This window comes from Montipora capricornis, chromosome 2 (assembly GCF_036669925.1).
Source record: "Montipora capricornis isolate CH-2021 chromosome 2, ASM3666992v2, whole genome shotgun sequence".
NCBI lineage: Eukaryota > Metazoa > Cnidaria > Anthozoa > Scleractinia > Acroporidae > Montipora > Montipora capricornis.
The window spans coordinates 41,545,650-41,555,649 of record NC_090884.1 but is presented as its reverse complement, the minus strand read 5'-3'; the positions used below and the strand labels follow the sequence as shown (position 1 = coordinate 41,555,649).

The 10,000-nt window shown below is 37.5% G+C and overlaps 2 protein-coding genes across 2 annotated transcripts in view; one reads left to right on the top strand and one right to left on the bottom strand.

Moving 5' to 3' along the window:
* The window catches only part of LOC138038000 (uncharacterized), a 6,647-nt gene extending 250 nt beyond the window's left edge, over nt 1-6,397 (top strand). Inside the window, exons 2-3 of the mRNA XM_068883822.1 lie at nt 2,203-4,212; nt 4,318-6,397. Coding sequence (XP_068739923.1) covers nt 4,037-4,212; nt 4,318-6,067 — 1,926 coding nt within the window. The 5' untranslated portion in view covers nt 2,203-4,036 and the 3' untranslated portion in view covers nt 6,068-6,397. The remainder of the gene's footprint in view (nt 1-2,202; nt 4,213-4,317) is intronic.
* A 1,991-nt stretch (nt 6,398-8,388) lies between these two features.
* LOC138037352 (uncharacterized) lies at nt 8,389-9,968 on the bottom strand. Its single transcript, XM_068883291.1, has 2 exons — nt 9,945-9,968; nt 8,389-9,312 (listed from the first exon to the last, which is right to left on the bottom strand). Exons 1-2 carry the CDS (start codon nt 9,966-9,968, stop codon nt 8,389-8,391), a joined length of 948 nt encoding a protein of 315 aa, XP_068739392.1.
* Between the last annotated feature and the right edge of the window lie 32 nt (nt 9,969-10,000).

Genomic DNA, 10,000 nt, shown 5'->3' with positions numbered 1-10,000 from the left:
GTGAATGTTTTCCGTTTTATTTTAATTTAAAAGATGTAACCTATACCATAGAAGTAGAAATAAGCCCGGGAAAATATACATAACGAGCGTGTAAACTTAGATCTGCCGACAGCTAGCGAGCTGCAGCTCATCACATGTGGTCGTATGTGCTGTTTTTGTTGTTCTGTATTCATGTGCAATTAGTTTTTCCGCGTACGGAAACAAAGAAGAGTTTGAAGCGTTTTTTATGTTCGAATTTCAAATCTAAAAAGGAGCTTTTGCTCGTTACAGAGCACTGTTCTAATATACGGAAAATCGCTTCTATTTTCTTGGACACATTCCTTAAATATAGGCCTTCTGCCTGTATCAGGCTTTTCAAATGCACTATTTTTTATAATAATATTGTTTTGGTGGCCGAGGCTGAATTGAATATTTTTATTTTCTGCCGACGTTTAAGTTGAAAATATTCTTGTGAATATTCTTAGATTTTACCATATGGTATTTATGTTGTCAAATGATTGTATTTGCCGTCTGGATGGTGTTAAAGTAATTTTAGAGCCAGCCTATAGGTATTAAATACATATTATTTGATACAATGCACATGACTTCTTGCAGAAATGTTATTAGTATCAAACTAACTGCCAGTGCTATGTTTGAGATTCAAATGTAAAATAAGTTTACTGTATTGAACTCAGTGTTTCCGCCAGACCGCACCATTGTGGGAATCCTGCATTGCATTTAGAGAAGGCCCCCAGAGAAATGGAGAAAGGGCAAATTTAGCCCTTTACTTTTATTTTGGTAATAAAGCTTGTTGTTGTTACAAGGCTGCATGCAGGTTTAACCCAGGATAGTATTCTAATAACCATCCCAAGGCTCAAAAATGCGACCGATATGGTCGCCAATGAACTAACAATGTACAATGCGACTAACACTTGTTTCTTTGCGACCAAAAATTCTAGTTTAGTTGCCATAATCGCGACTTCCTTTTGCTATGTTGAGGACACCTTATGTTCTTCTAGTAAGCCATATTGAAAGATCTTTGCTTCTTTAAAACACGTAACATAAGAAAAGAAGTCACTCCATCCTTTTGCTTTGCTGTGTCTCCCTATAATGCATTGCAAACCCTTTGTCATTGACTTTGTCTTGTATGCCTTTGTATTGTTCTTGACCCAGGTCCTTCATGCCAGACCTCTGGCGACCAATTTTTTAGGTCCAACTATTATCTATTGGGCCCTTTCCTAAGAAATGTGCCCCTGAAACAAGTCTTCAGGGGCCACTTTGGTCCTTAAGTATAATTTTCTGGCTGAAACGCTGAACAATGATGTTTTTTTTCTCAGTACCTGGCCAGGGAAAATGGTTCCTGTTTTATTATGTCTAAACACTTACATTCCTTACTGTGTTAGTTTTTCTATAAGTGGGGGCCTTATTTCAATTCTTGTTTAAGTAGTGCACAAGATAACAATTGTTTACTGTAGATAAATTGCCATCTTGATGAACCATCTTAGCACTGAAAGCGGTCAATAGAACATTTATGAAAGCTGCTGTATATCTTTCAGTGTATTCCACAAGCCAAGGCAACCTCAAAAGTAAGGTTTATAGGTGGAAACATTTCAACAGAGTATTAGTTACTCAGAGAAGATAAATAGAAGTTACATATTCCAAAGTAGTATTCTTTGATCTAGGTAGTGATAACTATATAATGTATCATATATAAAGTATTACATTGAAAACGTTTGTATTAATCAAGCATTCCCAACCTTGTCTTCAATCAATGTTGGCATAATAAAGACATGTTGAAAGAATTTGCACTGTTTATGTCTACTTGTGTTGGTGAACTTTATACTACTTATTTGAAACCTTTTATATTCTTCAAAGCTGTTTACAGATAACTGGATGGGGTCTGGGGTAGTAGTTAGAAAGGTTTTTCTACCATTACTGTTTCCAAATTAGATTGTTTCTTTGGTCACAGCAGTGATTATTATCAACCAGCAACATGCAACAACAAGTTGCAAATTACAAATTCCTCACCCACACAATGTACAAATGTTCAGTAGTCACCCACCTCTTCGGAACCTCTATTTGCTCCTGGACTCATCCACCTCTATTGTTTTCAGGAATAGGCCATTGTTTCTGTTGTTTATTTTATTGTTTTCTCGGCCAATCCTGTTAAACCTCCAAATGTGTGTTAGAGAAACATTAAACAATTATATGTCTGTTTTACAGAACTATTGTTCAGTGATCAATGGCATGCAATACCAGTGGTAAAAATAGAAAAGAACACAGATGGAGGGAAAGCCGGCTGGGCAGGCAAGACAAACACAAAACCACCCCCCACCCCCCTTTAGTTCAAAGTCTGGATCTGCCACTGAATGCCTTGCAAACACTATTTTTTATGGCAAGCAATTCAAGTTCAATGATAAAGCATTATTATTGAACTTGAACTGGTTGTTACAAAATGTAGTGTGTGTAAGTGTGTTACACTGTCAGTATTTTCTTCCATTTTACACTTAATCTGGTGAACATTAAAATTCAACAACACACATCTTTGGATAAATTCATTCTCAGTATTATTCTGTAGATGTCATTTGATAAAGAGAACAATGCAACAGGTCATTTTGGCAAACATAGTTTACTGGAATTAAGTGGTTAGACAATGGTAAATCAAAGCCTAACAATTCATGCAAAAACTTGGTGCAAGGAAATCAGTTTTGTAGTTTGTGGGCTGCAAAAAGGATATACTTACATAACAGTCAAACTTTTTTCCCAGGTTAAACAATAAAAAATAAATTAACAATTGAAATAATTATTTGTTTTCTTGAAGTAATTCAGTAGTTTGAAAAAAACATAAGTATTTACCCCCCACCACCAAAAAGGTCACTTAAAATTTATGGGCATGAAGAAGATCACTAGCCCAACTGAAAAATTAACAACAATATAGCCTTGGGTTATCAGGCAATAATTTCATTTGATTAAGGAACTGAGTGAAAATGTGGTTCAGCAAGGAATTGAAAATGGGTTTCCAGATTGTTTCTAATCATTTATACATTTTCCTATAAACATTCAGATTACAGTATCAGCCAGAAATAGGTTATAGAATATCACCTATACAACGTAAGTGTCTGCAAAAATTAGATTCTCTTTGCCCCTAAGTTTTTAATTGAATCCAAAGCCTAATAATCATATAAATTTTCATACCTGTAGATCCAAAAAGGGTCAATTACCAGGGTGTGTAGTGCTGTTTTTAGATCATTAGAGTATATTTTTAAGTCATTTAAAACTGTATACTGCATGTGTATAATTAGCTTAAGACTCAATTTAATAACTTCTGTTAATTAGACTTAATAAAAAGCGATGCCAGTGAATTAAGGAAATCATTCAATCAATCGATAATTTAATTTCAGTCAGACTAATTAAAATAAGCTTATATAGAGTTCATTACTTCATGTTCACATAGCAAGTTGGAGTATGTGACTCGATCATCTTGCTTGAATAAGCTTAGTAATACGAGGCCACAAAGAGTTTTTCACTCTGTACTTAACAGCTGAGTTTTTCTCTTTGATGTTCAATCTGATTTCAATGACAGTTAAATAAAGTGAGTACGAAAGTGTAATAAACTTACAAATGCTCACAACGTTGTATTGAGATACGTTTTTAGATTTTTGTACACGTACTTTTAAAGCGCAAAAGTCCTGCTCCAGAATTAAAACGTCCGTAAAAATATTTCATCTTACTGCGAAGCCACCACTGCCTCGTGTACAAACTTAGTTTAAAGCGTTCTTTGACCGGTGTTTTGCTTCCCACGCGATGCTTCGCCGCCATAGACCGTATTCATAAATGGCGGCCACGCGGAACAGCCTGGTTTCCAATACATGAGAACGAGGCTTGGTAGGCCAGCTAAAACTTAGTGCGCACTTAGATTTGTATTATATTAAAGTTTCGAGGCGATAAATGTTACGCAAAAATATCCTGAAATCTTTATTTCTTGAAGGATAGTAGCGGAAAAGATTCTATTAGTCTCTGTAGGCTTGGTAGGCCAGGGGTGAAATCAAGGGATGAAATGGCCTCTACAAGTCGAGATTCAGACGCAGTTATTCTTACCGAAGACGATATTCCGGGAGCTGCTTTGGCTGGAAGAAATCCTTCTTCACTAAAGAATGAAGAACTCAAGTTTTGGTTGCGATGCCGTGGCGATTCACTAAAGGGACTTAAGACGAAGGCACAGCTTATAAAGCGGTAAGCAACATACAGGCAGCTTGTTGTACAGATTTGCTTTCAGAGATCAGGCACATATGATTTTGTTTCTGTAAAATTTAGAATTCCTTATCGACTACTTTGCAGTGTCGACGAGTATATTAAAAGTGGAAGAGATAAGATGGTGATCGATCCTGATCCCGATGAAATCTACACGAAAAGAAAGGCAAGGGTCTCGAACATTTCAAAAGACACCGCTCCTTCGTCAAGTGTGAAATATCCGAGCGATGGCTGGGGGAAGTCGCTTGAAAGGATGCCTTCTTTCACAAGAGCTGAAATGAACCAGCACGTGGCAAATTCTGGAAAAAGAGTTGCAAATGCTGACCATCATTCAATTCCGACCAATTTAAGGAAAGCTAAAACCTTTCTCGAGGATGAGTACTTGAAGGAGATTGAGGCAAACAGTGATCAAAGGTTCTTTTATTTCAAGGCAAAGTGCTATCACAGTTTCAAGAAGAGTGAGGCCCCCCATGTTCTTCGTTTTGCTATGTGTATTGTGTCAGGCCAAGTCATTCAAGCCACCTGTTCATGTAAAGCTGGCAAAGTTGGTTACTGTAACCATGTTCTGGCATTGATGTTTAAAGCATGCAAGTTTAGTTTATTTGACAGTAAATCAACCGATGATTTATGCCAGGATGATGATGAGCAGCCGGATCTTGCATGCACTTCCCAGCTCCAAAAGTGGCACAAAAAGGGTCGTGGTGACAAAATATCTGCCCAACCAGTAATGGAAGTCACCATTTCCAAAACTAAACTTGATGAAACTAAGAGCAGAGAGGGAGTGAAATGTCTCTTTTATGATGCAAGAACTAATCCCCGACATGATGTTGAGGCCGAAATGAAATTTAAAAAGGCCCTAAAGCAAATAAACCCCCAAATGGGCTTAGCACTAATGGAAAGAGATGATTCTTACCTTAACAGTTGTGTGGAAACCAAATTTGGAGAAAGTCAGATTGGGTCATTTTGTAGTTATCAGTTGAGTCACACTGAGGCGAACTTCGTGGCTACTGTGGATATTTCATCAATGCCAAGAGAAGATGTCAGCGCAGACACTGAACTTACCTATCCCAGGTTTCCTCTGGACTCGCGCAGTGATTTTGTTTTGCCTAACAACTTAGATGTTGCTGAAAAAGCACTTGTTAGTTCCCTTGTTGTGGATGAGGCCATGATAAACAATATTGAGGAAGCCACAAGAGACCAGTCATCATCTGAGCAGTGGAAGAAGGAATGTAAATTTAGATTTACTGCTTCAAAATTTGACTTAATCTCAAAAAGGCAAAGGAATCATGAAAAATTTGCAGCTGACCTCATCAATCCGAAGCCGTTCACCTCAAGGTATGTCGAGCACGGTATTAAAAATGAACCCATTGCCATTGAACAATATGAGAAAATTATGTTTACTCGAAAGACCCCAGTAAAGGTTCTCAAGAGTGGTTTTGTTGTTTGTTTGGATATGCCATTTCTTGGAGCCTCACCAGATGGCAGAGTTGTTGATTTTGGCTGTCGAAATCATTTTGGACTTGCTGAAGTGAAGTGTCCAGAGACGAAGTATCAAGTCACTCCACTGGAAGCATGTCAGGATCCAAACTTTTTTTGTGAGGCTGTTAATGGACAATGCAGACTTAAAAGGAATCATTCCTATTACACTCAAGTGCAGGGCCAGATGGGTGCTAGTGGAGCCTCATGGTGTGACTTCATTGTCTACACAAAGAAGGGAATTTCAGTGGAGAGAATCCCTTTCGACGCCGCCTACTGGGCAACTCTGAAACAAAAGCTTGAAACCTATTTCTTTACCTATTTTATCAAAACTGCGGCTAGTGAATTTGCAAAATGCTAATCAGTCATTATGTAAACAAATGCTAGGCGCTGCAAGTGCCTTTTATTTATATACATGTACATAATTGTAGGTTTAGCTTACTGCTTGGTAAAAAATAATTATTATGAACCAGTGAAGCCTTTAAAGCTTCAGCATACATGTAGTGATCACCATCTATTTTCTCCTGGCAGTGTAATACTTAAACAAGCCCAAACCATGAGAATAAAGGGATTGATCACCAAAGACAAAATTAATTGGCTTGGTTTTTCAAAGAACCTCTCACAACTGACAACTACAACACATGTAGAGAACTACAGTGGTGAGGAGAATTTCTGTGATTATATTGAAGCTTTAAAAGTTGAGGAGAGTTGAAGTTACATAATTTCATGTAAATATCATAAGAAGTATATTGTGTAATCCTTTTGAAAACAATGATAAGAACCTTATTTTTCAATTTACAATATAATAACTTACATAAAGACCTTAGCCTGAACTAAGAAAGTCAAAGAATTGTCATTTAGATTGTGTACATAGAATCAAGACTGGAATTGTGGGAACTCTGACAAGAATGATTCCAGTTAAAATTTGCATACAATCAATTGTTAGGACAGGTTACAAAAAACAAAACAAAAATTGTTCAACTGAGCACCATATTTTTCTTCATAACATCTCTTTAGAAAAGGATACACACAAAGGAGACTGATTTACCCAACTTGCAAATTTATATGTTAATTTTGGGTACATTGTTGTGGTTAAATTTTGATCTGTTTATATGTATAATAACAAAGAGGGCAAAATTACTGAATGCTGATTGGTCAATGAAGAGGGTATTTTTTCTTAATTTTGCTTGAGAAGAGGGCAAAATTACTCGCTCGCGATTGGTCGAGCGCCAAAAATTCTCGCTCCTGATTGGCTGAACGTACGTCTTCCACATTCAGTTGGTTTCTTCTGTTTGAGCAAAACAACTTCGTCTTCATCGAAGTTTGTCTTTTAATTCGCGCTGCATTCGCCGAAAACGCATAAAGATTAAGAACTAGCTTTAAAAGATGATCTGGAATTTGAATTTTCGAGTGACAAGAAGAAGGGCAAAAGATTTTTTTCATGAAAAGCTTAAAACTTGGATCGACTTACATGGCGCCCGGCGTAGCGGGATTGTGTGGTTGAAAAACAAAATGATTCCTTTCGTCAAGGGCTTTCAGTTTACCACGACATCTTGCAGCTCAACAAAAAAGGTCACAGAACAATTTGCCATTGACGGGAGGAACAAGTAGCTCAAATTTGGTGGATTTCTTTGGACAAACCGTTTGCTATGTTTACGGATGCGTATTTGCAAGTGGTAAAAACCTCTACAGCACAGGGCCCGGTTGTTCAAAAGCCGATTAACGCTAATCCCAGATTAAAAATTAACCAGGGAGTTTATTTCTCTACTCCCAAATGTTGTTTAACGCTGATATTCGGCAAAACTATACATTTGAAGAAGTCAATCTTCAAAAACAAGAAGACGCAACAGAAACTTTCGCCAAAAAGTTGAAAACATGAAACAAAAGTTTACCCTAATCCTGGATTAAGTTAATCGGCTTTTGAACAACCGGGCCCAGGTGAATAAAATAAATTGAAGCTTAACATTTGGTTTAATCGTTGTTACAGTTGTTCACGAATGAAACTCGTATTTTCCTCTCAAGTGGATGTAAATAACAATCATCTATACTCGTTTTGGACGCAAAGAACAAGTTGACTTGCTTGTCTGTTTGTTAGTTGTTTTGCTTCCGAGCGAACGAGTGTTTTAACTCCGCTTAGCTGTCTGTTTTTCGAGGTGCCTCAACAGTGTTAAGAAAATTTTGCCCTCTTTGTTATTAACAAGTAATCGCAATGGGTCCTCGTAAAATTAAGGATTAATATCACTTGTGTTTTCAGAAGTTGCTGAAATTGCCCTCGTCGCTGCGCGCAATTTCAGCAACTTCTGAAAACACGCGTGATATTAATCCTTAATTTTACTCGGCCCCATGCGATTACCTATACGAATATAATATTTTCCTTTACTGTTTTCAGTTGAAATATTTTACATGTATTCATCTCTATCCCCTGCCTGGTTGGCATTTTAACCAGAAAATTTACTTAATGAAAGCAAGATCAATTTAACCCTTTCACTCCCAGAAGTGATTAGTATGTAACTTCTCCTTATAATATCAATTCACTATTCAGCAGCCAGGTGATGAGAATGAATAAACGTATCACTCAGATGGTGTTATTTTGATCAAACTCAAATTCTCTTAAGTAATATAAAAGGGAATGTCTAGCAGCTAGAAAGGAGAATTACTAATCCAATCTTGGGAGTGAAAGGGTTATGCACTGATGATGGGGTCCTGCATGTTGCACAAAATGGCACACACACACCACATTTGATTCACTACCCCAAAGAGGCTCAATGGAATAACCCCATCAAATATCAGAAAATTCTTCACCTTATTGATAGCCCTCTCAACATGGATTCTTAAGCTAGCTATTTCCTGTGTTGCAATCACATCTTCAGCTGACATCTGTTCAGACATTCCCAGGAAAGGAGGAATATTTAAGGAAACACCAAGGGGAAGAATGTCTTCAATAGTAAAGCCCTTATCTGCCATTACAGAGTCCCCATTTGAAAAGGGAAGGTTCAAGAATCCACTTCGCTCTACTATTTCCCTGTCAGATATGCTCCCAGTGTAAAGTTGCCCAATAAATGTAAAAAACCCTTTTGGAGAAATTCCCACCAGTGCCTTTAAAGTGGTATGGTGTTTATACGAGCTAAACAATTCACTATTTAGAAGAAGGCTACTAGGCATTTCACATCGCACCTCCGTGCAGTCAATGATGACCCTTGTGCTTGGATACTTTGCCTTAAAGTCCAGAGGCATTGTCTCGTCTACTAGTTTTCTGGAAGGCCAAATATTTATATGGCCAAGTTTCATATACATATAGTTAATCCAAGAAATGAAAACTCTGCTTACAGTTGGCTGAGAAACATTAAAAAGATGAGCTAAATGTAATTCAGCAAAACCTTGTCTTAGCCTACACAATGACAAAAAAAACTCGTCTACTGGTTTTAGAGACCTTGGTCTCCCTTGTTTCACAGCCTTTGCACTGCCAGCAATATCTTTTCCGGACAACCAGTACTTGATGTTTTCTCCCCCGGCGCCAGGATCTAAATAGTCGTACAGGGCCATCATGGTCTGATAGTTAGGAAATCCAGCCCCACATCTCTTCTTATAGCACGGAGCCACTGTTTTCTTAGGTTTACATCATCTGGCAAACGAAAGAAGGAAACTTTTTCGCCCGTATCTTGGTCTCGCTTATCCTTCTTCGTGCAGAGCGGAACGCATCTCTCAGCCGATCTCCAAGGAGAAAAAGGTCCTGTCGACCAAAGTTATCCCCTACAGAGACTAATAGAATCTTTTCCGCTACTATCCTTCAAGAAATAAAGATTTCAGGATATTTTTGCGTAACATTTATCGCCTCGAAACTTTAATATAATACAAATCTAAGTGCGCTGTAAGTTTTAGCTGGCCTACCAAGCCTCGTTCTCATGTATTGGAAACCAGGCTGTTCCGCGTGGCCGCCATTTATGAATACGGTCTATTTTAAGAGTTCCAAGATATTTACTCTAAAGGTATTTGCATTATTATATGGGATTTTTTAGCCTCTAAAGTGAAGATCTGATGTAATGAAGTGTCAAGGGACTGGAAAAATTTGTTCATTAATTTTTATCAGGGCTTTGTTTATATTGGGATTCTCAGTCGTACATTTTAATATTCGTGCTTGACAAAGTATCGGTTTGTCATTATATCGGGTTGTTCCTATACTTATATAGTGACTCATCACATCAGGGTTCCACTGTACAAGTACTTTTATCTGAATGTACCTGGAAATTATTCACTTTTAGCATGAGTATGATTTTATGTCAAGTGACAGTCTTGA

Excerpts from the sequence above, each read along its gene's own strand:
- LOC138037352 (XM_068883291.1), bottom strand. The coding sequence starts at position 9,968 with ATGCTAAAAGTGAATAATTTCCAG. Across the intron at positions 9,313-9,944 it reads TAAAAGTGAATAATTTCCAG|AAAACAGTGGCTCCGTGCTA; the intron begins GTACATTCAGAT and ends TGTAAACCTAAG.